This window comes from Convolutriloba macropyga, chromosome 10 (assembly GCF_964194025.1).
Source record: "Convolutriloba macropyga chromosome 10, txConMacr16.3, whole genome shotgun sequence".
In the NCBI taxonomy this organism is placed as follows: domain Eukaryota; kingdom Metazoa; phylum Xenacoelomorpha; order Acoela; family Convolutidae; genus Convolutriloba; species Convolutriloba macropyga.
In genome coordinates this window covers 29,262,758-29,286,350 of record NC_134477.1, presented here as the reverse complement: position 1 = coordinate 29,286,350, position 23,593 = coordinate 29,262,758, and the positions used below count along the sequence as shown (strand labels likewise).

The window sequence follows — 23,593 nt, the reverse complement described above, 5'->3', positions numbered from 1 at the left end:
CCTGCCTTATTTCAGACTTCATTGGGAGCCATCAAAAGATTGTTATAGTAAAAGTTGGGGTCAAAACTAAAGTGAAAAAATTTCAAATGTAGCAATTTTGTATCGTAGAGGAACAAAGCTTTTCAGCTCTTGTTAATACTTTGCAGATTTAAAATTTTTAAACGATTGCGCAAAGATAAAGGAAAAATTAAAAAAAAGACTTGAAATAGGTCAACAAGGAGGCTCGGTAATGTGCGATCGCACATATGGTTCCGACCCCGCTCATCCAAAATTTTGGCATAATTGTCTACGATAGAAAAACACAAAAATTCAAGTATTTTTCAAAAAAACTGGTGTATGAACGAAAAGATAGCCTCCAAAACAAATAACTCAATGGAGTAAAAAATGATGCTTTAGATTGATGAGATATGCTGATATTAAGAAAGCGAGCGAGGACGAACGGCAAAATCAAGCAACAACAACAAACATTAATTACATCAAAAATTTTATGTCCGTTTTAAAAAACAAAAATTAATAACAAAGTCAAAATGCCGTCAGATAAAACTGAAAGTAAACAAAATAAACTGCAATTAACCAGAAAAAAATGGTTATTCACCAGTTCATATTAAGGCTTGGTAACAATTAGACAAAAAATAACAGAAACTTCAAAGTTAGAAAAATCGCTGAATTTTTTTTAAAAATACAATTAGTTTCAAAATAATGAAAACCATTAGGAATCAACTAAAATTTCCCATAGGTTAACAATTACCAATGTTTTTTTAGAAGGCTATTAAGAACTGTCGGTGTTCAATTTTTTTAAGTTACAAAAAGAACAACAAATAGACAACAAACAATAAATCAATTAAAACTTGTCAGAAAATGCTTTCGAAGACGTAAAGCCTTGCTTTGGCCCTCAAAATATGTTCAATTGCAACTTCGTTGAACACCGATAAGGAAATTAGGTAACAATTACACAAAAAAGAAAAAATTGCAAAATTATGTAATACTTGTTTTTTTTTCAAAAATTTTTTTTCCAAAGATATGAAAGCCATTAATTACAAAATTAAAAATTTGAATGGGTTCGTCCATTCTTCCAGATGAAGCCCTTGGGACTTGCAATTATCCAGAATATGTCTTACAGCTACAAAAAGAATGTCAAATATAACAGAAACAAAAATTCCTTTACTTTTTTTTGTAAAAAAAAACTCATGTCGAAGCCGGTAAAGTAATAACGAATTCTTTAAAAACATTAGACTTTGTGACATCAATCCCTTTTGACACCTTCCCCTGACAAAAATAAGGTCATCTTTAAACGTTATTTAACGAGACCAAGTAACAAACAGACAACAAAAGGAACAAAAATTCGAAGTTAAAGTGTTTTTTTTTTCATTTTGGAAAACAATTGTTTTCAAAGTCATGAAAGCCTTCAGCTATCTACTATTATCAGAAAACTGGCTCATCTAATCTTCCATGAAAAGCCAATCAAACCGTGTCATTGTACAAGAAATTAAATAGACTAAAAAAACAAAGTAAAAACGACAGTTAAAGACAAAATTACAAAATTCAACTAAATTCTTCGAGAAAGTATTGTCGAAGCGCTAAAGAACCACAATCTATGTCTTTAAGTTTCTAAATATTATCAATTTTACGTAATTTTCAAAGCGAATAATGTGATATATGAACTGCCAATAATGCAATAACTTGAAAAAACTAGAAAACATGAAAAATGGGCAAATACCTAAAAATTAAAAAAAAAAATGTGAAATCTAGCATTATAAAAGCCAGAACACCATAACTTAAAGCGTAAAATAGCATAAAGACCGTCTTTGAATTCATTAGAAAGAAGGAGCACTCTTTGATTGCTTACACTAAGCTAGAAGCTGACAAAAATAAGAGAAAAATGGAGGCAAAGTTCAAAAAGCCATTTTTATTTAAAAATCAAATATTTTAAAGGTCAAAACGACCATAAGATTTCAAGCAATCAACTAGATCAATGATTTGGAGCTAATTTAGGAAGCCAATATGACCTATCACTAGTGAGCTTTGATTTGAGATGTTCTGTTATAAAATTAGTATAAAAAAGATTGAATTTTCTATTTAAAATACTGACTGATGGCAATCCGAATTATTTGTGGATTGTAACGGTCCACGATTGGTACCAAAATACTCCTGCAAATGCTAATTGTACATCAGGAATAATTAATTTTTCAAATGTCAAAGATATAGATGTTTTGTTATTTATAAATCAAAAAATAAATGCTGCGTTTTTGACAATCAATGAATAAACTTAGCAAAAAACGGCAAAAATTTAATTACAGAGCACTGTCAACGGAATTTGAAGTAGAATTAGCCCCCTTTTCAGTCCACAAAGGATTGTGTTAGTGGTGTTTGGGTGTGCACTTCCTGCAAATTTAATCAGAGTGGACTAAAGAAACTTATTTCGTGCTGTTTTTGATGATAAAGTCTGAATTTTATGAAATATTTAGCCGGAATTTTTGACAAAAAAAATTCAATAAAAATAGCCGACAATATATTTTGTCTTTAAAAATAAAATCAACAACTTTTTCATGAAAGAATTTATTAAATTTTAGCAAAATTGGCGAAGTTGTAGTCAAAAATTCCGAAAAAACGTGAATAAAATCAACGGAATTCACTCTATTTTCTCGAAAGTTTAATCCTCGATATCTCCCTGTAAAAAGCGAAAATCAAAAAAATCTTTTTAATTCCATATTCTACGCTGGACGTACTAGTGTCAACTCTCTACGATGAATATATCGATCTTGAGCATATAACCGTTATTCGCAAGAATCTTGCAACATCTTAGTAGATAACCGTGCCAGTTCGTCTAGTGTGTTGCATGTCTTTGCTGTGAATGGCGGTGACAACTGGGTCCGCAAAGGCGGTTTGTAGTTACTGGAAAAATTATTGAAAATTGGATCGTGGAGCTACATTTAAAAAAAATAGCTCATCACTGAATCAAACGTTATTTTCACGAAATTGCGCCTCTGTGATAGAATTCAGGCCTCAAAGCACATTTATAAATACTCTGGGGTGTTTAATTGCGGAAACTCTAGGTAGGAACGAACAAAAACTGCTCACTGAAAAATGCCAATTATCTCAAGAGTTAAATGTTTCTGGTCTAAGCTGACGACCCTTTTGTTCGCTTCGAACTTTCAAAATAACGTTTTAAAAACTATTGAAACCCTCCTGACTTATGTTATGAACTTATAACATTCTTTTATTGTCCGACTATGGCATCCAAAGTAATCATTTAAACACTTGGTGTTTACAAAGACTATTTATTAATAACTTTAACACAGTTGTTTATAGACCGGTCATGACCTCTGGAACCATTTATGTATCTTGTGACAAACATCTTTTACCTTTTGTACAAAGTAAAAGCTTTTAATATTTTTGAACATTAAAATGAAAATGCATTATGTTGCTAGTTTGGCCCCATTTACCTGTAAGTTGCACATTTTTATGTTTGACATTTTGATTGACTTTTTTCTCAAACAAGGCGGCTCGTTAATGTGAGTTCGCACATGATGTTCCGACCCGAGCTCATCTACATTTTTGACTTAATTGTCAACCAAATGAAGAGATAACAAAAATAGATGTTTGAATTTTAAAAAAAATGCTACAAAACCTAACTACAAACTGAATTACATAATGCCATTTCTCATTACAGCGCTCACGAGATCTACCAATAAAAAGACTACGAGAAAAAACAGCAAACAACAAAAACTGCAAAACAAAATTTTCACGGCAGAAACCAACTATATAATTTTAAAAGCACCTAGTAACAACGTCAAATTGCAATCAGATGAAACCTCAACTCCACAAATTTAGTTTTTGCTAACTCTACAGCAGATGTATGGTTTTCATAATGAAATTAGGTATAAAGTTGACATAGAGAAAAAAAATGAGGTTAAAGTCAAAGATCAATCAACATTTCTTAAACCAAATAATTTCAAAAGTCTAAAAAATCTCTAGCTTTTTAACAAAATAATTCTTGATAAATTTACTAAAAAGTCAATATGAAACTAATGGGACCTGTCTTTGCTGTGACTAAACCATAGGAATAAACTAAATACGCAGAAAATCTCAAAAAAACGAACAATTTACACAAAGATGCAGAAAATCTCAAAAAATTACGAACAATAACATAAATTATTGAAGCCATTAAAATCATTAGCTATTATCTGAATTTTATTTGTTTTTATTTCAGTTTACATTTATACTCATTCAGCTAAAATTATACTGAGAAAAAAAGAAGTTCGTTCATTTGGGCCACATTTGAAAATCATTGGGATCTGTTATTACCTGAATAAGCTAAAAGAAGAGAAAAAAGAAACACAAAAACACCACTCACAATATTTTTTGTGAAAACGCATAATGTCCACCAAACAAAACATCAGTTACGACATAATATTAGTAGAAAAGTTGTTTTTCGAAATTCAAGGAATTGGAGTGGACTTCTCAATGACGAGAATAAGTTGACGAAAAGAACAAAAAAAATGAAACGTTTGAAAAATCTTTGAAGATGAATAATATCATAATTTTTAAGACTATTGGCTTTAAACTGACTGCTTTGGGTAACATCACTCATTACAGGTTTATGGGCAACAGTACAGGCAACATTACAGGTTTATGAGACCGATCAGAATTTTACGGCTACCTAAAAACTAAAAAAAAAAGCAAAAACAGCAAACTCACAAAAATTAAGCGAGAAAAGTTTTAAAGCCATTAGAGAATGAATTTTTCAGTATAAACCCTTCTATTTGCAATTAATTTTTAACAGCAAGGTGATTGTTTCTATTGTTACAAAATGACTTGAAAAACAACAAAAATAAACAAAGATATTAAAATCACGAATTTTTTGAGAAAAGCCCTAGTATCAAAGACATAAAATTCAATTATTTTCAACGGAGTTATTTAAACACACTAAATTCTGCCTCGATGAAATAGCAATCATAGGTTTCATTCATGTGACATCAATAACTCATAACAATATGTCGTATGGCACAGAAAAATACATAAAACCACGAAATTTTTGAGAAAAACCATAGTATCGAAGTCATAAATTTCTACAGCTTTCAACGGAAGGCATTTATTACGCTAAATTATGCCTAGATGATGTAACGAATAGGATGTTTGTCATTCAAAATTTATCAATAAGACATTACATCAAGTCAGTGACTATGAAAACAACAACAAAAACAGGAAAAATCCAAAAGTTCGGTAGAAAATTGAGAGAAGAAAGTGTCGAAGCTATTTAAACCATAAGCTTTTTTCTCTGAAAACTTTTTCAACGATCCATTGAACGTCTTTACTAAGCCAATGGGAGCTATCAATATTAGGATATTGTAATACAATTTCAAAAGGAACCAAAATTACTAAAAAAATCCAAAAATTATAAAAATTATGAAAACTCGTGCACCGAAGTCAGAAAAACCAATATTTAGAAGACAAAACCGCTAATTAGATAAATTGTTGTTGATGTAGAAACAAAGCGGTTCTGTCATTACCGAGACTGACTTACAATCACCGAAAATAAGCTTAAGATTGATTTATGTTCAAAAAAAATTCAAAAAAAGTATTTTTAAAGTCTTAACAGCTATTAAACTCAAAATCTTTCATAGGAATTCAATGAATACGCTCAACTATGCCATGATGTGAATACAAGGATGTTTATCATGTCTAGGTAATCAATAAGACATCACAATATGTCTTATGACTATGAAAAAAAAACAACAAATACAGGCAAAAACCAAAATTTCTTTAGAAAAATGGGAGAAGAAAGTGTTGAAGACATTTAAACCATATTTTTTCTCAGAAAGTTTTATCTATGATCCTTTGCACGTCTTCACTAAAGGAAGATTTAGCCATCAATATTAGGATGACGTGATAAGATTTCAAATTGAACAAAATAAAACGAAATGTCCAAAAAATTTTTTGAAAAATTTGAAATCTTGTGGCATTGAAGACGTATAACCAATAGTTATTTGATAAAGCCGCCAATGAGATTAACTTATTTTGCAGTGGTATGAAGGAGTTCAATCCTGTTTTAACTGAGACGAATTTACAGTTCACAAAAATAAGTTTATGATTTACTAATTTAAAAAAAAGATTCGAAATTTTTTTTCAAAGTCTTAACAGCCATTAGTTGTCCACTCACAACACTAGATAGGTTCACTTAATGCTCATTAGCAAATTGATTGCACCTTTAGTCAACAAGTTTATGCCATAGGGTTATAAAACTTTAGTAAAACCTCAAAAAATAAATCAAAATTTCATTTGAAATTACGAAATTTGAGATACGAATCCAAAAAAAAAAACATGAGCGATCCCTTCGAAACAAATTTTTTGTTCATTGGGCTTCATTTGATCATAAAAGAGGTTTGTCATTAACGGAACTTCGGTATTAAATGTGTCTACTAGTCTCTAGGTGACCTAAAGAAACAAAGAAATAGCAAAATTTTCTAAAAAAAGAGCTCCCAAACCTAATTCGGTTTTTTTATATATTAAACCTCCCTCTAAGACTAGAACTAGTCTTTATTATCTCCTTTCATCTACTAAAAGCCTAAAATTGATTTACTTTTTGTCGTGAAATCTAGTTTTGAATTAAATTTTTCGTAGAAAAAACGTTAATTCGAACGAAAATTACGGTAAAAGTATTTCTGGACTCTGCGAGCAATTCTGGACTCTGCATCTCAGAATAATCTTGTAACTGAAGCTGCAGTACAAAGACTTCAGCTAAAGAGAAAGAGGAACAGTACGCGTGTTTTTGGACTCGGAGGAAATGAAGTCTCAACTAATCGCGGATTTGTTGACCTTTGCCTTCAACCAAAAAACAAAGCACCAATTATCATTGACGCGTCAGTTTTAACGAAAACGACAAACGATTTACCTTCTCGGTACATCAACACAGACAATTGGGAGACAGTAAAGGAACTACAGTTGGCTGATCCCGACTTTAACAAGCCCGCCCAAGTTGATCTAATCATTGGAGCTGGACACTACGAGGACTTGATGGTTGGGAACAACAGACTGAAAGAACCAAACATCCCCGTTACTTATCGGCTCTCAGTATTCGGTTGGTTAGTAATTGGACGCGAAAACGTGCAAATTTCCAATTCTTCCAGTTTGCAAACCTACTTTGTGTCATCATTTGAAGACAGTTTGCAGCGTTTTTGGGAAATCGAGGAAGTGCCTGCAACTAAACATCTGACCGACGAAGAAAGAAGATGTGAAGAACACTTCAAGTCAACCACACGAAGAAGCCCTGAAGGAAGGTTCATCGTAAAACTGCCGTTTAAGAACGAAATTGGAGAACTGGGGGATTCCCAGCAGCAAGCACAACGAAGACTTAGAAGTCTCCTTCATAGACTTCAAAAACAGCCTGATCTGTACAGAAGATACAACGAGTTCATCAATGAGTTCATTAAACTAGGACACATAGAAGAAGTACCAGCAAAGGAGATGCTAGTGCCAATAGAGAAAAGCTATTATCTCAGCCATCACTGTGTGTTCAAGGACTCAAGTACAACTACGACGCTGCGTGTAGTCTTTGATGGTTCAGCAAAGACTACCAGTGGAATTTCTTTGAACGATAGACTGATGGTGGGACCCAAGATCCAGAAAGATCTATTCAGCATCCTGATCCGTTTTCGTATGTATCCTGTAGCCCTTTCAGCAGACATTGCAAAAATGTACAGACAAGTGCAACTGGATACCGAAGATAAGGACTATCATCGACTACTTTGGAAGGAACCGAACTCAACAGATATAAAGACATTTAGGATGACACGTGTCACGTACGGAATAGCATCATCAGCGTTCCATTCTATTCGCCCATTACAAGTTATAGCGGAAGATGTTACGGACAAAAATGTACAGCTAGGAATCACGACAGACATGTACGTCGACGACTTGTTGACAGGAGCACCCGATCTGGAAAGCGCAATGAAACTGCAGGACTCAATCATAGCAGTTCTTTCAAAGGCAGGGTTTGAGATTCGCAAGTGGACTTCAAGTAACCCAGAACTTGTTGAAAGGCTACCTGCAAAGTTTCGAGAAACTACCGACGAGAGGACGATTAAAAGCGACGACTACAGTATAAAAACTTTAGGCGTCAAGTGGAACCCAAATCCAGACCACTTCAGTTTCATAGCAAAACTAGACGAAAAGACAACATCTACAAAACGCGAAATACTGTCAGAAGTTACACGGCTCTTTGATCCGTTGGGATGGCTTTCACCTACAACAATTCAGTTCAAATCTTTTGTTCAACTGCTTTGGATGGACCGACTTGGATGGGACGAAGCTTTGTCGAAATGCCTTCAGCAACAGTACAGCCAACTCAGAGTTCAACTGAAGGAATTGGAAACTATTACACTGCCCAGAAAGGTAGTTTCAATCTCGCCAGCATCATCGGACATTGAACTTCATGTCTTCTGTGATGCATCAACTACAGCCTACGCCGCAGTTGTGTATATACGACAATCTTTCGACTGAACAGTTCACACAAGGATGTTGACAGCAAAGACCGGAGTTGCACCAATAAGGAGTTTGTGCTTTCCCCGGTTGGAACTTTGTGCAGCACTTCTTGGAGCAAATTTGGTGGAAGCGATATCATCATCTTTGAACGATCAACGTTTCCCGACACCAAAAGTGTACGCTTGGACAGATTCAACGGTAACACTGGCTTGGCTGCAAGACTTTCCAAGAAAGTGGAAGACATTCGTTGCCAACCGTGTTGCATAAATTCAGAACCTCATTCCATCCAGCAATTGGAATTTTGTGCCGACGGAGGAGAATCCTGCCGATTGCGCATCACGAGGAATCTCAGCCGCAAACCTATCCAAACACAGCCTTTGGTGGAATGGACCCAGCTGGCTAGAAAAAGTGAAGATTATTGGCCGAAGTCAGAATCAATTGAAGAACATCAGCATGCAGTGAACAACGAAGTGCAAGGAGAAACACTAAAGCAAACAACAATGGTTGTTACTCAGGAGAACAACTCAATAGTTCAGCTAATTCATCGAACATCCTCATTTGGAAAACTGGTTCGAATTTTTTGTTATGTCAAGAAATTCATTCAGAAGGCCAAACAACAAAGCCAGAAAACCATTGCCATTAGAACAGATCCAACAAAATCCGATACCAAATGCTACTCACAGAAGAGGAACCTATCATCAAAAAGATGTCAACAGAAAAAGTCGGAAGCTGCAATAGCATCTGAATTTCAGTCACTTCAACTCAGCTCTTCAGATCTTTACCTTGGACGGATTGCCATATACAGCCTGATTCAAAAACTTGACTTGCAAGAGTTTGATGCCATTGTTAGTCAATCATCATCATCAATGACAGAAGGGAAAGGTAACAACATTCCGGAGAATGTGTATTGTCATAAACCCCTTGGTAAGGTTGAGGTAGGTAAAGTTGGTGAGGTTGAGGTAGGAAAGGTTGAGGTTGGTAAGATTAAGGTAGGTAAGGTTGGTCAAGGTGAGGTAAGTAAGGTTTCTAAGGTTGAGGTAGGTAAGGCTGGTAGGGTTGAGGTAGGCAAGATTGGTAAGGTTCAGGTAGGTAAGCTTTGTAAAGCTCAATTAGGTATTTCAGATAAACCAACAAGATTCAACGATTTGCAGCAACAAGTAGGTACAAGTGAAGAAGAATTGATCAACAGTACCACAAAACGAAGAATAAAGCTTTTGCCAAAAAGAGGACGACTTTTCAAACTTTCTCCCTTCTACGACCCAGACAATAAAGTTGTTCGCGTGGGCGGACGACTAGCAAATTCGCCATACAACATAGACAAGAAGTTTCCTATCCTTATTCCCAAAGATTCTCCAATCACAGTGCTCCTGATTCGGGAAGCTCATGCAAGGAACTTACATGGAGGCCCACAGTTAACATTGTTTTATCTTCGACAAACGATTTGGATACCCGGAGGACTATCAGCTGTTAAAAAAATTATTTACAACTGCAAGCCCTGCATTCGCCACGACGCCAGGATTCTTCAGCCTCAAATGGGAGATCTGCCAACAGAACGTGTTGTTTCATCATTTGCTTTCACCCACACTGGTTTGGACTACTGTGGACCTTTCAGCATAAAAGACTGCAGCGGAAAATTGCAGAAAACGTATGTTGCCCTTTTTGTATGTTTCAGCACAAAGGCCGTCCATATGGAAACAGTGACAACGTTGACCAAGGAGGACTGTCTGCACGCCATAAAACGTTTTACAGCACGACGTGGACTGCCCGAAAATATTTATAGTGACAACTCAAGGACTTTCATTGGAACTCGGGGAGAAATTGAGTTTCGTAAATTATTAATGGACAGAGAATTCCAGGAACTGGTAGATGCCTTCACTACAGGACATCAGATAAACTGGTTGACAATTCCTCCACGGACGCCTCATTTTGGAGGTCTCTGGGAAGCCGCAATAAAATCCATGAAGAGACATTTTTACAGGACTGTGGGGACAACAAAGATGTCTTTTGAGAATTTCACAACCCTGATCACTCAAATTGAGGCCATCCTCAATTCTCGCCCACTTACAGCCCCCTCTAGCGATGCCAATGACCCCTCAGCACTAACACCCGCTCATTTTCTTATTGGACGCCCACTGACAGCTTTGCCGGAGCCATCTCAAGAAGACAACCGGACACTAAACAGAAGGTTCAAAAGCATCAACAACATTGTCAGACAATTTTGGAAAAAGTGGTCCGTGGACTACTTGACAACACTTCAACATCGACCAAAATGGCAGGATAACAAACAACAGCACGCCGTCAATGACATTGTTATCATCAAGGAAGAAAACACGCCTCCAATGCTATGGCCACTGGCAAGGATTACAAAAATATTCGACGGAAATGACAAGATAGTACGAGTAGTCCAAGTTAGAACGCAAACAGGACTCTACATACAACCAGTAAGCAGACTGGTTCCATTGGAGAAGGAGAGACCAGAATCTCAGTTACCCAAATGGAAGACAGCGGATGACTCAATGGATGAGGATTGACCAGTCAGCAGCACAACCCAATTCAATACAACAAGACCGAAAGATAAGCGTTCCTTAGACAATGAGCAATCAATATTCAAGTCAATATCATCAGCATTCAATATTTGCAATATTTTGAAGTCTGTCAAGCTAATTGTAAATCATTCACCTTCATGACATCAACGACAATGACGACCACAATGATGATGATGTTGATAATGAACACGAGGATAATGATGATGACAACGACAAAGACGACAACGATGACGACTACGACGACGAAGATTACAACAAGGCAAACAACAATCAATTTTCAGAAAACAAAAATTTTCTGTGAAATGTCTTGTGTCAAAAGGTCTCAAGTGACTTCAATATTACTTTTCAATTGAACTCGTTCAAGGAGGCCGGGTTATGTTGTGGTTAACAACTTTTTGACCTTCATATTGCGAGAGCTTCTAAACTTCAATTCAAGATGACTTCTTCAACAAACGCAACAATAAATTACCACGTGATTTGAACTAAGAAATCATAATTTCATCTGATTTTATCAACAACACTTGTTTCCTTTTGAGCTTGAGTTCTTCTTAAGCATAAAGCATTTAAGTCTTTAAAGCGTTTAAAGCAAGTCTAATCAACAAAAATAAGTGTTGCGACGCAACACCTTTCATCTACTAAAAGCCTAAAATTGATTTACTTTTTGTCGTGAAATCTAGTTTTGAATTAAATTTTTCGTAGAAAAAACGTTAATTCGAACGAAAATTACGGTAAAAGTGAACAAAAGTGAACCAAATATCCAGTGTTTACATGAAACTTTAAACCTCGATAACTCCTCGAAAAAAACGAAATTCAAAAAAATCTTTTTAATTTCGAATTCTACGCTGGTCGAGCTTTCTAATGATACCACGCACATTTCTCTATGATGAATATATCGGTCGGCCAAAATTCACGGAACAAAAAAAACCCATTTGAGTATATAGTTCCTCCCCCCACAAGTGGGGTCGGAACAATAATTGAATTATTGAATTGATATTAAAAACTAATAAGAAAAGTAACAGTTTCAACTTACGATAGGTTAGTGCGTTTTAAGCCTCTCTGTGGTTATCTGTACTACAAGCAAACTGAGAAACAGACAAGTAAATTTAGAGCAAACCATTCCAAAATTACAAATCGGTTGTTGTGCTCTTCAATTATTACCGAAACTTCAGATCTGTGACCTGACAAATTATCTGAGACTTCACAAATTTGCATAATCGATAAAAATAATTTTGAAGCTTGTTTTCTGACAAACTGAGGGGGCCCAATCAATAGGTTTTTCAAGAGGAGCTGTCTCCTTCCTACAATGGCTTGTATAGACGAATAAGAGGTAGGAATCCTTCATTGCAATTATATTTACCATTATAAAGTTGTAAAATTATAAATTAATGAGAAATTACTGGGAATAGGGGTATTTACTTCAAGTCGCTGCAGTTTTATTTTCATTTTTAAATTGTCAAAGTTTGTTAATAATGTCTCTGGAAGTTTTCTCGGGAAAATACAGCGGATTGGAGAAACTAAACTTTGCTAGGCGAAAAAAACCGCTGCTGCTTTCTATTTCAGTTATACTGTTGGCATCTTTTTGTGGGTTTTGTGAGTGTTACGAATCTCTTGAGTTCATCCTACCAGATACGGAAAACAAACTTGGCAAACGTTGCCATGACTTCAGGTTTGTTGGAGCTGAGCTTAAGGAATAACAAGCTTGCGTAGTTGGGGAAAATAGAAACAAAACACTTTCTGTTGTCTTAGTCATCTAATAGTTATAGTTATAGTTCTAGTTCTAGTTACAGTTTGTCACGTGAGAAAAAAGAGAAAAAGGGGGAAATAACAAAAGCAACACACAGAACGCAACGTAGCATCCGCAGAAAACGGCTTAAAGTATAACGCAGCAAAATTATTGCAACAACAAATTGTCTTGAGCAGTAAATAACGTGTTACTGTGTCTTGAACTAGAAATATTCCTGAGCAGTAAATTGTTACTGTGTCTTGTATCCAAAATATTATTCTTGAGCACTAAATTCTGTTACTGTGTCTTGCATCAACGAATTATTGGAGCTGAAATTCAACTGTTACAACCCCAACTTCTGGTATTCTCAACTTGTGAGTACAAACAGCAAAAGCCAACTTAGGTTTAAATTTAAATATTTTTGCACAAACAGGTCTTAGACATAAATTTTTGTCTTCGATTTGTTTTTTCTATCGGATTGAACTGGTATACATAAAGAGATCCCGTATTGTGTGATCTGTAGCAATCCAGTTCAAATTGATAGTTGAAAAAACTAAGATCAGCGAATAGTTACGAACTAAAATAGTTAATGCAACGGTAAGTACAGCAGAGCGGATATACAGTTACAAAAGCGAACTGCATAAACGAAGTATCCGGACAGATTTTGTAACCACTCAGAACGAACTGGGCGGTGTAAAACTTTCTTTGTGAAACACAAGGAAAGCAGCCATTACATTTGGTCCGCCGACCCGGACAGTAGAATAAACTGCTGTCCAACCCAACAGTCGAAGTGACGAAGTCACCGACGAACGAGAACAAAACTCAACAGGCAATTAAACGAAGCCAAGCCAATTAGGCAAAGTGCATTTGAAGTTAAATAGCAAGGCTTAATTAAAGCAAATAAACAAAAGGTACTGTAGAGATTCAAGCTGCAGTCCCAAAGTACAAACGCAGTGACTCCGTCACAGAGTCAAGACATTTTGCAGAGACAGAATAGCAACTCCAAAAAACAAATCGAAGCAAAAATTCAGGAGGGCCAGGAGCTGATCAAAAACAACGATAGATCAAGCAAACTCAAGACCGTCTATAAACAGGTGCTGAAACTTGACGACTCTCTTTGCATTCTTAACCGAAAGCGAGCAAATTTTCTTCGTGATTCTGAATTGTTTGAATGTTACGAAGCCGAACGACTAAATTTCTTACAAAAATTAAACGCAGACTGGTTGCCATACATTCACGGAGAAACAAACATGACGGATCAACAGAATCAAACCGCACAATTGACAAGCGATGCAGAACCAACTGCCGCTAAGTCTTCACAATTTGTTGTAGGAGTTTCTCAACAAACTGCTGAAAATGGAAACCCAAACAAAGACAACAATTCAAAGGCCTCCTCTGATAAACGAGCTAAGAAGGCAGAAAAGCTTGCGGCTCTAGAGAAAGACTTTGCATCAAAATTGAGGTTGAAGAAAATTGAATTCGAATTGAAAAGGAAGGAGCATGAAATGGAGATGCAACTTTTTGAAGAAGAAGGAGCACTGAAACTGGAATACGAGAAAGAAGGTCTTGACGCAAGAGCACCAGAATCTGATGACAGTGCAACCCCTAGTATTCGAAGTAGATCACCATTCAACTGGAAAACCCCGAAGGATAAAGATGTTTCCGGTTGGCTCGATAACTCGGATAAATTCTCCAACTTGCACGATCATAGTTTCGAGCGTGCGAAAACCAGGATCGACAACAATTATCCCAGGGTAAGTTTCAATCGCGAAGGTGTACTTAAATCACGGTCACCAAGTGGAGAGCGCGCCAGCACAGCCCGGGAACAAGACAAATTTAAGCGTAATAAACCAAGCAGTAGTAGTCAGTTACCTAAGTTGAAGTTGAGTTCATTCGACGGAAACCCCCTAGAGTGGCCGGAGTGGTCGAATATGTTCAAAGCAACGGTTCACCATCGCGATATACCCGACTCAGAGAAAATGAGCCACTTGAAAACCTTGTTGACAGGTAAAGCAAAGTCAGCTATATCAGGAATGGGCTATTCGGGAGAGTTCTACGCTCAGACGTGGGAACTCCTGGGACGGAAGTTTGGGCGACCTTACTTAATTGTCGACGCTCAGCTTAACATGTTGCGCAAACAACAATCAATTCGGATGCACGACTCAACGGCTATAATTAATTACTCAATAACAATCAGCAACCTAGTTAATGTACTGAAGCAATACAACTATGAAGGCGATCTGCAATCAAGTTCAACACTGCAAGTGGCAACTGAAAAACTGCCCCCAAACTTGAAAGAAAAGTGGTTCTTCTTCGTTGACGAGTGTCAAGAAGATAGACCCGATCTCACTCTCCTTGAAAAATGGTTAGCTCGAATGGCTTTTGTCCATGAAGGAATGACATCAACCAAGAGCGAACGAAAGGAGGATGATCGACCAAACGCTAACAAGGAAAAACGATTCTCAAAATCGTCAAATATTAGTGCAAGTTCGAATGCGAACGAAACGAAGCAAATGCAAAACAACAACTGCCCACTAGCGGATGGCACTCATAAAATATGGAACTGTCCAATATTTAAGAATATGAATGTCACCGATCGCTATGCAGTAGTGAGAGAAGAACGTTTATGTTATGGATGTCTGGGGAAAGGGCATGCAATCAAAGATTGTAAAGTCCACCCGTGCGGTATAAATGGATGTACCAAAAAGCACAACAGACTGCTACACTCAGAAAACCAAATGGACGAGGGTAGTCACGCAGTTAATGTAAGCGCTGCAACAATAAACCAGAGTAACCAAGTTACTAGTTTTCTTCAATTAGTTCCTGTATCGGTTCAGAGTGGTGGTAACAGGCTGACTACCTATGCTTTCCTCGATAGTGGGTCAACAGTTTCATTTATCGATCAAAGTGTCAAGAATCAACTACAAGCCAAAGGCACGGACGTTACCTTGAACATAGCTGGCATACATGGGACGCAAGATTTGAGGACAGAGAATGTTCCTATCACAATAGAGGGACTACATTCAAAGGTGCATTCGATCGAAGCGTTTGCACACCCATCAATCTCATTGGGAAACACAACATATGATTACAAGGAACTGAAGAAAAAGTTCAGACACCTGAATGTTCTCACTAACAGAACATTCAACCTGATGGAAGTAGGCATCATACTTGGACAAGATGCCTACGAAATTCAACGTCCATTGGACTATAAGATTGGAACACGAAGTGAGCCTTTTGCCGTCTTAACAAAATTAAGATGGGTAGTCAGTGGTCCCATGACAGGCAAGAAAAGTCAAAATGTTTGTCATAAAAGTTTTTATAAAAGTTTTGTGATTTTTGGATATTTGATCAAAATTTTGGTTCTTTTTAGAAGTGTTGTCACATTATCAGTGTATTGACAACTCCAATTTGTTTTGAAAAGAGGCCCAATAGGTTTTATAGGAATCCAATAGGTTTGACTTTCTGTCTGCCGTTAGCAACAAATGAAGACAGCAAATCTTTTGCTTCCTGGGAAAACCATACAACTCAATTTTTTTAGAAAAGTATGCTATGCGAAATGGAATTACAAACTTTGGCAAGATCAGGAAGAACAGCAACAGTCTCTTGATTTTGTTTAAATTAGATGCTGAAACTGGTTCAACTTGCTGTAAAACTGCATCCGCTGCTGACGTGATCTTGTGAAATACAAATAGCTTTTCATTGCCACATTTGCGCTTATCGATGAAATCCGTCATTTGAGTGAGAAGGACGCGCTCGAAAGTTTTTGCAATATCAAGCGATACAGAATTTTTACGATAGTTCGTACTATGCATTTTATTCCTGTTTTTGAAAGTTGGTGCTACTCTGGCTAGTTTCATTTACTCGGGATTATTACTCCTTAATGTGCTCAATAAAAGCGAATTGTAGATGTAAAACTGCAGCCATTCCACATGAATTAATGAGAGGAACTGTTAATTCGCCAAGTCCTGCTGCTTTGATATCATCCAGCGGGCCAGTGACTGACAACAGTTCTTTTCTAATCACAGCTACGAATGTGGACTCAGGTTTATGTAATCAAGTTTATCAGGGTGTTTACCAGCAGTGTCTGAATCTTTGAAAAACCATCAATTAGCGGTTGATTTATTTAGTCCATTAGTGATATTCGTCGGATCCCTTAAAACTAAGCCACTATCTAATCTGATTGAATGAACTTTGACGTTTTCCTAATTAATTTTCCACTTCTAGCTAACCAAAGCCATTGTGGTAACTAGTTTCATTTTTGTACGCATTAACGCACTGAATAATTCTTTCTAAAGTTGGTTTTACTACTAATTTGGAATTGGTTTGTTTGAGCGTTTTGATGAAGACTCAGATACTCGTGAAAGTTCTCAAAAACTTCCGGTTTGACTATGTCTGACTTTTTGAATGGTTTGATTTTTTGAATGGTTTGACTATGGTTTGACTTTTTGAAAAAAATGAAAAAATGCGTGTGTTTATGGGAATTTGATTTCTTATTAGGTAAGTTGATCGGATAGCATGAGCCATCTTTTTAACGTTTTTTTCAGCTGCTCAATAAAATTAAAGGTCTTGCACATTTCAATAGCAAAAATTTTTCAGTTTATTGTTGTCAAAATTTCGTTTCCATATTTAGTTTATTTTTCAGTTTATTGTTGTCAAAATTTCGTTTTCATATTTAAAATCTTTCGTATTTAAATAAGAAAAACAGGAGGTACTAAAATTTCCGATAGATTTTTTAGATAACAATCCAATAGGTTTGACTTTCTGTCTGCCGTTAGCAACAAATGAAGACAGCTAATCTTTTGCTCCCTGGGAAAACCATACAACTCAATTTTTTAGAAAAGTATGCTATGCGAAATGGAATTACAAACTTTTGCAAGATCAGGAAGAACAGCAACAGTCTCTTGATTTTGTTTAAATTAGATGCTGAAACTGGTTCAACTTGCTGTAAAACTGCATCCGCTGCTGACGTGATCTTGTGAAATACAAATAGCTTTTCATTGCTACATTTGCGCTTATCGATGAAATCCGTCATTTGAGTGAGAAGGACGCGCTCGAAAGTTTTTGCAATATCAAGCGATACAGAATTTTTACGATAGTTCGCACTTTGCATTTTATTCCTGTTTTTGAAAGTTGGTGCTACTCTGGCTAGTTTCATTTACTCGGGATTATTACTCCTTAATGTGCTCAATTAAAGCGAATTGTAGATGTACAACTGCAGCCATTCCACATGAATTAATGAGAGGAACTGTTAATTCGCCAAGTCCTGCTGCTTTGATATCATCCAGCGGGCCAGTGACTGACAACAGTTCTTTTTTTAATCACAGCTACGAATGTGGACTCAGGTTTATGTAATCAAGTTTATCAGGGTGTTTACCAGCAGTGTCTGAATCTTTGAAAAGCCATCAATTAGCGGTTGATTTATTTAGTCCATTAGTGATATTCGTCGGATCCCTTAAAACTAAGCCACTATCTAATCTGATTGCATGAACTTTGACAGTTTTTTCACATGGACTGATCTTCTGGATAATGATTTTCCACTTTTTTCCAACTTGTTTGTAGCTTTTGTTAACCATTTGACGCAAGAATTGTTGTAAACAACTGTTTTTTATGTCTCACTGCCAGGATGTTCTGCATTGTAGAACAAGAAGAGTTTTTCGTTAACTTATCTTAACAGTGTGGAGCGTTGCGTGTCCATCAACAGTTTCCTCGAAGGTATCAAGGAGTGAAATAAACATATCTTTGCTATTCTCAGATTTTTTAATTTTTCGCCATTTTTTTTATTTTTTCACCATTTGAATTTGTAATGTGAAAAAAATCTGAAATTTTTTGCAGTTTTCATGTTCTCACTGTCAGATGTCAATGAGTCAAAATTTTGATTCAAATTTTTGATTCAAAATTTACAGGAAAATGGTCAGATTTATAAAAGGGTTGTTGTGACATTGTGATCGATTATCTTTCTTTCGAAATGAAACAATGATCTATTAGCGTAGATGCTTTAGCAGCACATGTGATACCCAATTTTAACAATTGCTAATCCTGAATTTGATGCACAACTGACTGTCTAGTTTATCTTTTTTTCTGTTTTTTTTCAGACAGTTCAATTTTGTAATCCCTCAGCAAAATAACGTTGTCTGTTTTTTCAGGCCACCGATATGGGGACACTTAATCCTGTTTTATCTGATCGACATTTTCCAGAAATGTATGAGAGGCCGTTAAAAATTAGTATTAAATTCTCCGTTCAGCCATGTTCAGTTACCTTGTTTTAATAGTATTAAAAGGCGTTGTTTGCAAAAAACTTGGAAACTTTTCCAAACTTTTTATGCTTTGACTTTTTAAGAGAAAAAACAATGATGAGTTGTGCGGTCTTATCTTTTACAGGTAACTGGAACACTTAATCCATCAATCGATCTGAGACTTGGGTTCAATTTTACGTCACCTAATACGATGAGACGTACAAACGGGTAAAAAATAATTCAACTTAAGGAAGCAAACCTAAAAAGTAGACATCAACTGTTTCAAAAATTACACATTTTAGGTTTGCTGAAAAAAAAGTTTTTCAAATGTTCATTCTTGAACTTCAATATGATTTTTGTTTCCCATCATCATGCTGAAAATTTTTTAAAAAAACCACGAAAGATCACATTGTTCTATATTGCAACAAACCATAAGCATAATATACGTAGAACGCAGGATATTTCTCACAAAAACTGGAAATCTATGGCTAACTGATATATATATATATATATATATATATATATATATATATATATATATATATATATATATACTCCATTACTGCTGTTTGCTTACAGTATATTGTTTAAAAAACAATATCAAATTCGAAAACACTACTCAACTCCGTTGCAACATTCTCTAAAACTTTGTTGTTTTTGTTTATAGTTTCGTTGTATTTGCTGCAACAACAAACAATTTTTTTAACTGGTGAACTTCGCAAATATTAACTTTGAGAGGTGACCGTTTCTTAAGAAACTCTGAGAGGGATTCCATTAATTTATTAGTTGTTTCAAAACCGCTATTTCCAGAATCAACATTATTACATCAAGCATGAATAATAAGATTTTCAATCTTGTGATCATTGGTTGACAATATTTGGTAGATCATGATCTTTTGTGGAAGGATAAGAGCAGGTAGGTGTACGTGCATGCATTTTTTTTAAGTAATAGTTTGCTATATAGTGACACGTGCTCTGTAACTTGGGGAAGCATAACGTGCTGAGGAGGGCAAAAACGGAAAAGACACAGTTTAAATTAAAATGCTGCTTTGTTGTTGATGTTGTTCGACTTTGTTCTGATGGATTTGCTTTGAGTTTTTTTCGGTTATTTTTTTCAATCTTATTAACACTCATTTTGTTATTTGGTTGACAGAGGAGAGCATTTTGATCATTTTAAGTTACGTTAATAATTTTTTCAAATTCAGACAGTCATTTATCAAACTTTCTTATTTCATTTTTCTGAAATCTTTGCTTTCTTTCTGCACCTTTGTCATTTTTTTGAAAAAGCTGTGTGTTGTTTATGTGTTTCCACAAAAAGCCCATTTGTGTGACTTCTGACTTCAACAATTTATAAAAAAAGTTTTTATATGGTTGCGCGTTTGAAAATCGCTGCCATTTTTGATCATTACTCGATTTCAATTAGAAGTCAAAACTAAGTTCCAAAACAAAGTGGAATTTATGGTGTTCATGACGTTTTTGTGCGATATGTTCCGTTTCAACTCAACCAGGTTTTTTTAGGAAGTATATTGATGTTAATAAGGACACTCCAGTTTTGACCTAGTGTGCGTGCATGAGTACTTTATAACATCCCAGATAGTGGATCAGCTTCGAACGTAAAACTTTGTCAAAAGCTCAGATTCTTTTCAGGTGAATTTATCTGACAAGCTTTTGATACAATTTCTTAAGTTCATTTACTTAACAAAAAGTAAGCTAGCGATTCTTGAAAGACAAACTATGATAATTTTCTTAGAAGGGCAATTGCATGTGCACTAACGTTTATGAATAGCGATCGTTTTATGTTTGCCTGAATTAAAAAACTCAATAACCTAATTGCATATCCCTAATATCAATTAAGAAAAAACTGTTTAATTTTACTGTTTAATTTTTAATACGTGATTCGCACAACAAACCACTCTTTCACTTGTCATCATTCAAACACAATATGAATTGTTTCCGATTAGTATTTTGTGCATATATGCATGACTGACCAAAAGCATTCTCTTGCTTTTGTTACTCGGAAGCGGTTATCCAATTAAACCTAGTAAAACTGAAAATTTTGGCTCTCGATATTGAAATGACTAAAAAACGGCTAGTTAAATGTTTTGGTCTTTTGCCTAGCAGAAGCAAAATTGAATTGCTCGGTGAATTCAATAACTTTGTTCCAATAGTCTAAGATGGGGCAGCCATCGTTACGTGACCGTCCAGAGACTTCTTTGGTCAATAATCTTTATAGGATAAGTCCGCTCCCTATCCACATCTATGATGGAGGAATTGGAAAAAGCACTTCACCTTTTCTCTATTGGCGCAGAAGAATTTTGTTCTTGATATAGTCCTACGAGCACCATCTGGAAATTTTAATCCACCCCAGAGTCCCATTTTGAAATTATCAATGTTGTTTGCTCGTTAGACCAAAAAGAACGATAAAAACAAGGGGAGAAATGGCGACGTAAAAGTGAATTTGCAAAACATGTCAAAAACTGATTGAACAAACTAGCCTATGTGGAGAGAAACCATGAGCCCAAATCAACTTTTCAGTACCCTACCTATTGTTTCGACCGATAGGACGTACAATTGTCAACTGTGAAAACCGGCATGTCGGAATTGACAACAAGCTAACTGTTAATTTCAAAACCTAGTTAAGGCCATAGTCAGGCCATGGAAGGTTAAGGTCTGTCAGGCCATGGAAGGTTACTTCTGATCGTTATGTTATGTTGACATTTTTGATAGTTTTCTTAAAATGGCTATTGCATTTTTTTAACGTTATGAAATAAAGATTGTTATATATAGGCCTGAATTATAGTTCTCAATATTCTAATTGCTTTTCACTATTATCAAGCAAGAAAAACAACTTGAGCTCCAAGAATAAAAGAAAGTAGTCTTTATGTTTTACTCTATTATTTTTATTACGTGATTCGCACAACAAACCACTTTTTCACTTGTCATTATTCAACCACAATATGAATTGTTTCCGATTAGTATTTTGTGCATATATGCATGCCTGACCAAAATCATTCTCTTGCTTTTGTTACTCGGAAACGGTTATCCAATTAAGCCTAGTAAAACTGAAAACTTTGGCTCTGGATATTAAAATGGCTGAAAAGCGGCTAGTTAAATATTTTGGTCTTTTGCCTAGCAGAAGCAAAACTGAATTGCTCAGCGAATTCACTAACTTTGTTCCAAATGTCTACGATGGCCCAGCCATCGTTACGTGACCGACCAAAGACCTCTTTGGTCATTGATCTTTTTGGGGATAATTCCACTCCCTGTCCACATCTATGATGGGAGAAATGGAAAAATAACTTCACACTTTCCCTAATGGCACAGAAAAATTTTGTTCTAGATATAGACCTGCGAGTACCACCTGAAAAATTTAATATAATCCCAGAGTCTCATTTTGAAACTACCAGCGTTGTTTGATCGTTAGCCCAGAAGGAACGATAATTACAAGGGGGAAAATGGCGACGTTAAAATGAATTGACAAAACATATGTCAGCAGCTGATTGAACAAACTATGCTATGTGGAAAGAAACCATAAGCCCAAAAGGATTTTTCACCACCCTACCTGTTGTTTCGAACAGAAGGACGCAAAGTTGTCAACAGTGAAAACAAGCATGTCGAAATTGACATCGTAACTAACCGTGAATTTTGAAACCTAAATAATCTGTCAGACCGTGGAATATCACTTCTGATCGTTATGTTATAGTGAAAACCTAGGCACGCGTTGAATCAATTGGGCAATTAATTGGTTAATATAAAGAGCGCAGAGAACCGTCAGTTCGATAATAAAGAAAATGCTAATTCGAGCTGTATTCAGAGCCAATAATTTGATGTCAAGACACAAAGAGATCTTTGCGTAACGTCGCAATTCAGGTCCGATTTCGTTGGCGTGCAAAATGAAAAAACTGACCAAATTGACGGGTCAAATTTGTAGAAAGCCCTTGAAGACAAAAACGAGAGCCAGCTTCGACAATCGAAAAACATCAAAAAATCTCGACAGATAGCACTAAAATGAAGAAAAACGTGTGATACTGTTTTAGAATAATATTGATGAACTTTGTTCCGATCAATCAAGTCCTTCATTTGAAGAAATCTAAGCACTACTTTTCAATATTTGCTTGATCAGACTAATATGTTTCGCTTACAGTCAATTCTGTTACTTTGTCTTTGTAATGTAACATAAATTCTAGACTTTTGGTTGCTCTTATTTGGTTGCGACTTCTTGTCAGATGTTTTCGGAAAAGAGTAACTCTCAGGTTTTTGGTGGTAAAGTAATCATCGGCAAAGTTTATGCTTCTGAGCTCTGTAAATTAAATTGAAGACAGTTGCTTGGGATAAAAGTAGCCTATTCCATGTTGAAAATTGGTTCGGGTCTAGAACAGGTTTGATTGATATTTTTCATTTTTGGTTACGGCACCGACGGTTGAAAACTTTTTCTTATCTTTCCAAGAACTTTCAGTGTCTTGCATAAAATGTGGTGCTGTAAGCCAATTCGGGGAGATTTCTGATGGCTCAAGGCCACGCGTTCCATGGTCGAATGGATTAATATTAGTTGGGACATGATTCCACTCATTAGTTTTAGTTGGATTTTAATTTTCTTCCAGTCGATTC

General features: G+C 35.8%; 1 protein-coding gene across 1 annotated transcript in view; it reads left to right on the top strand.

Annotated features, from left to right (window-relative positions):
- The first annotated feature begins 3,316 nt into the window (after positions 1 to 3,316).
- LOC142348419 (uncharacterized) overlaps positions 3,317 to 23,593 on the top strand; it is a 57,890-nt gene continuing 37,613 nt past the window's right edge. Inside the window, exons 1-2 of the mRNA XM_075399777.1 lie at positions 3,317 to 3,445; positions 12,588 to 12,693. Coding sequence (XP_075255892.1) covers positions 3,406 to 3,445; positions 12,588 to 12,693 — 146 coding nt within the window. The 5' untranslated portion in view covers positions 3,317 to 3,405. The remainder of the gene's footprint in view (positions 3,446 to 12,587; positions 12,694 to 23,593) is intronic.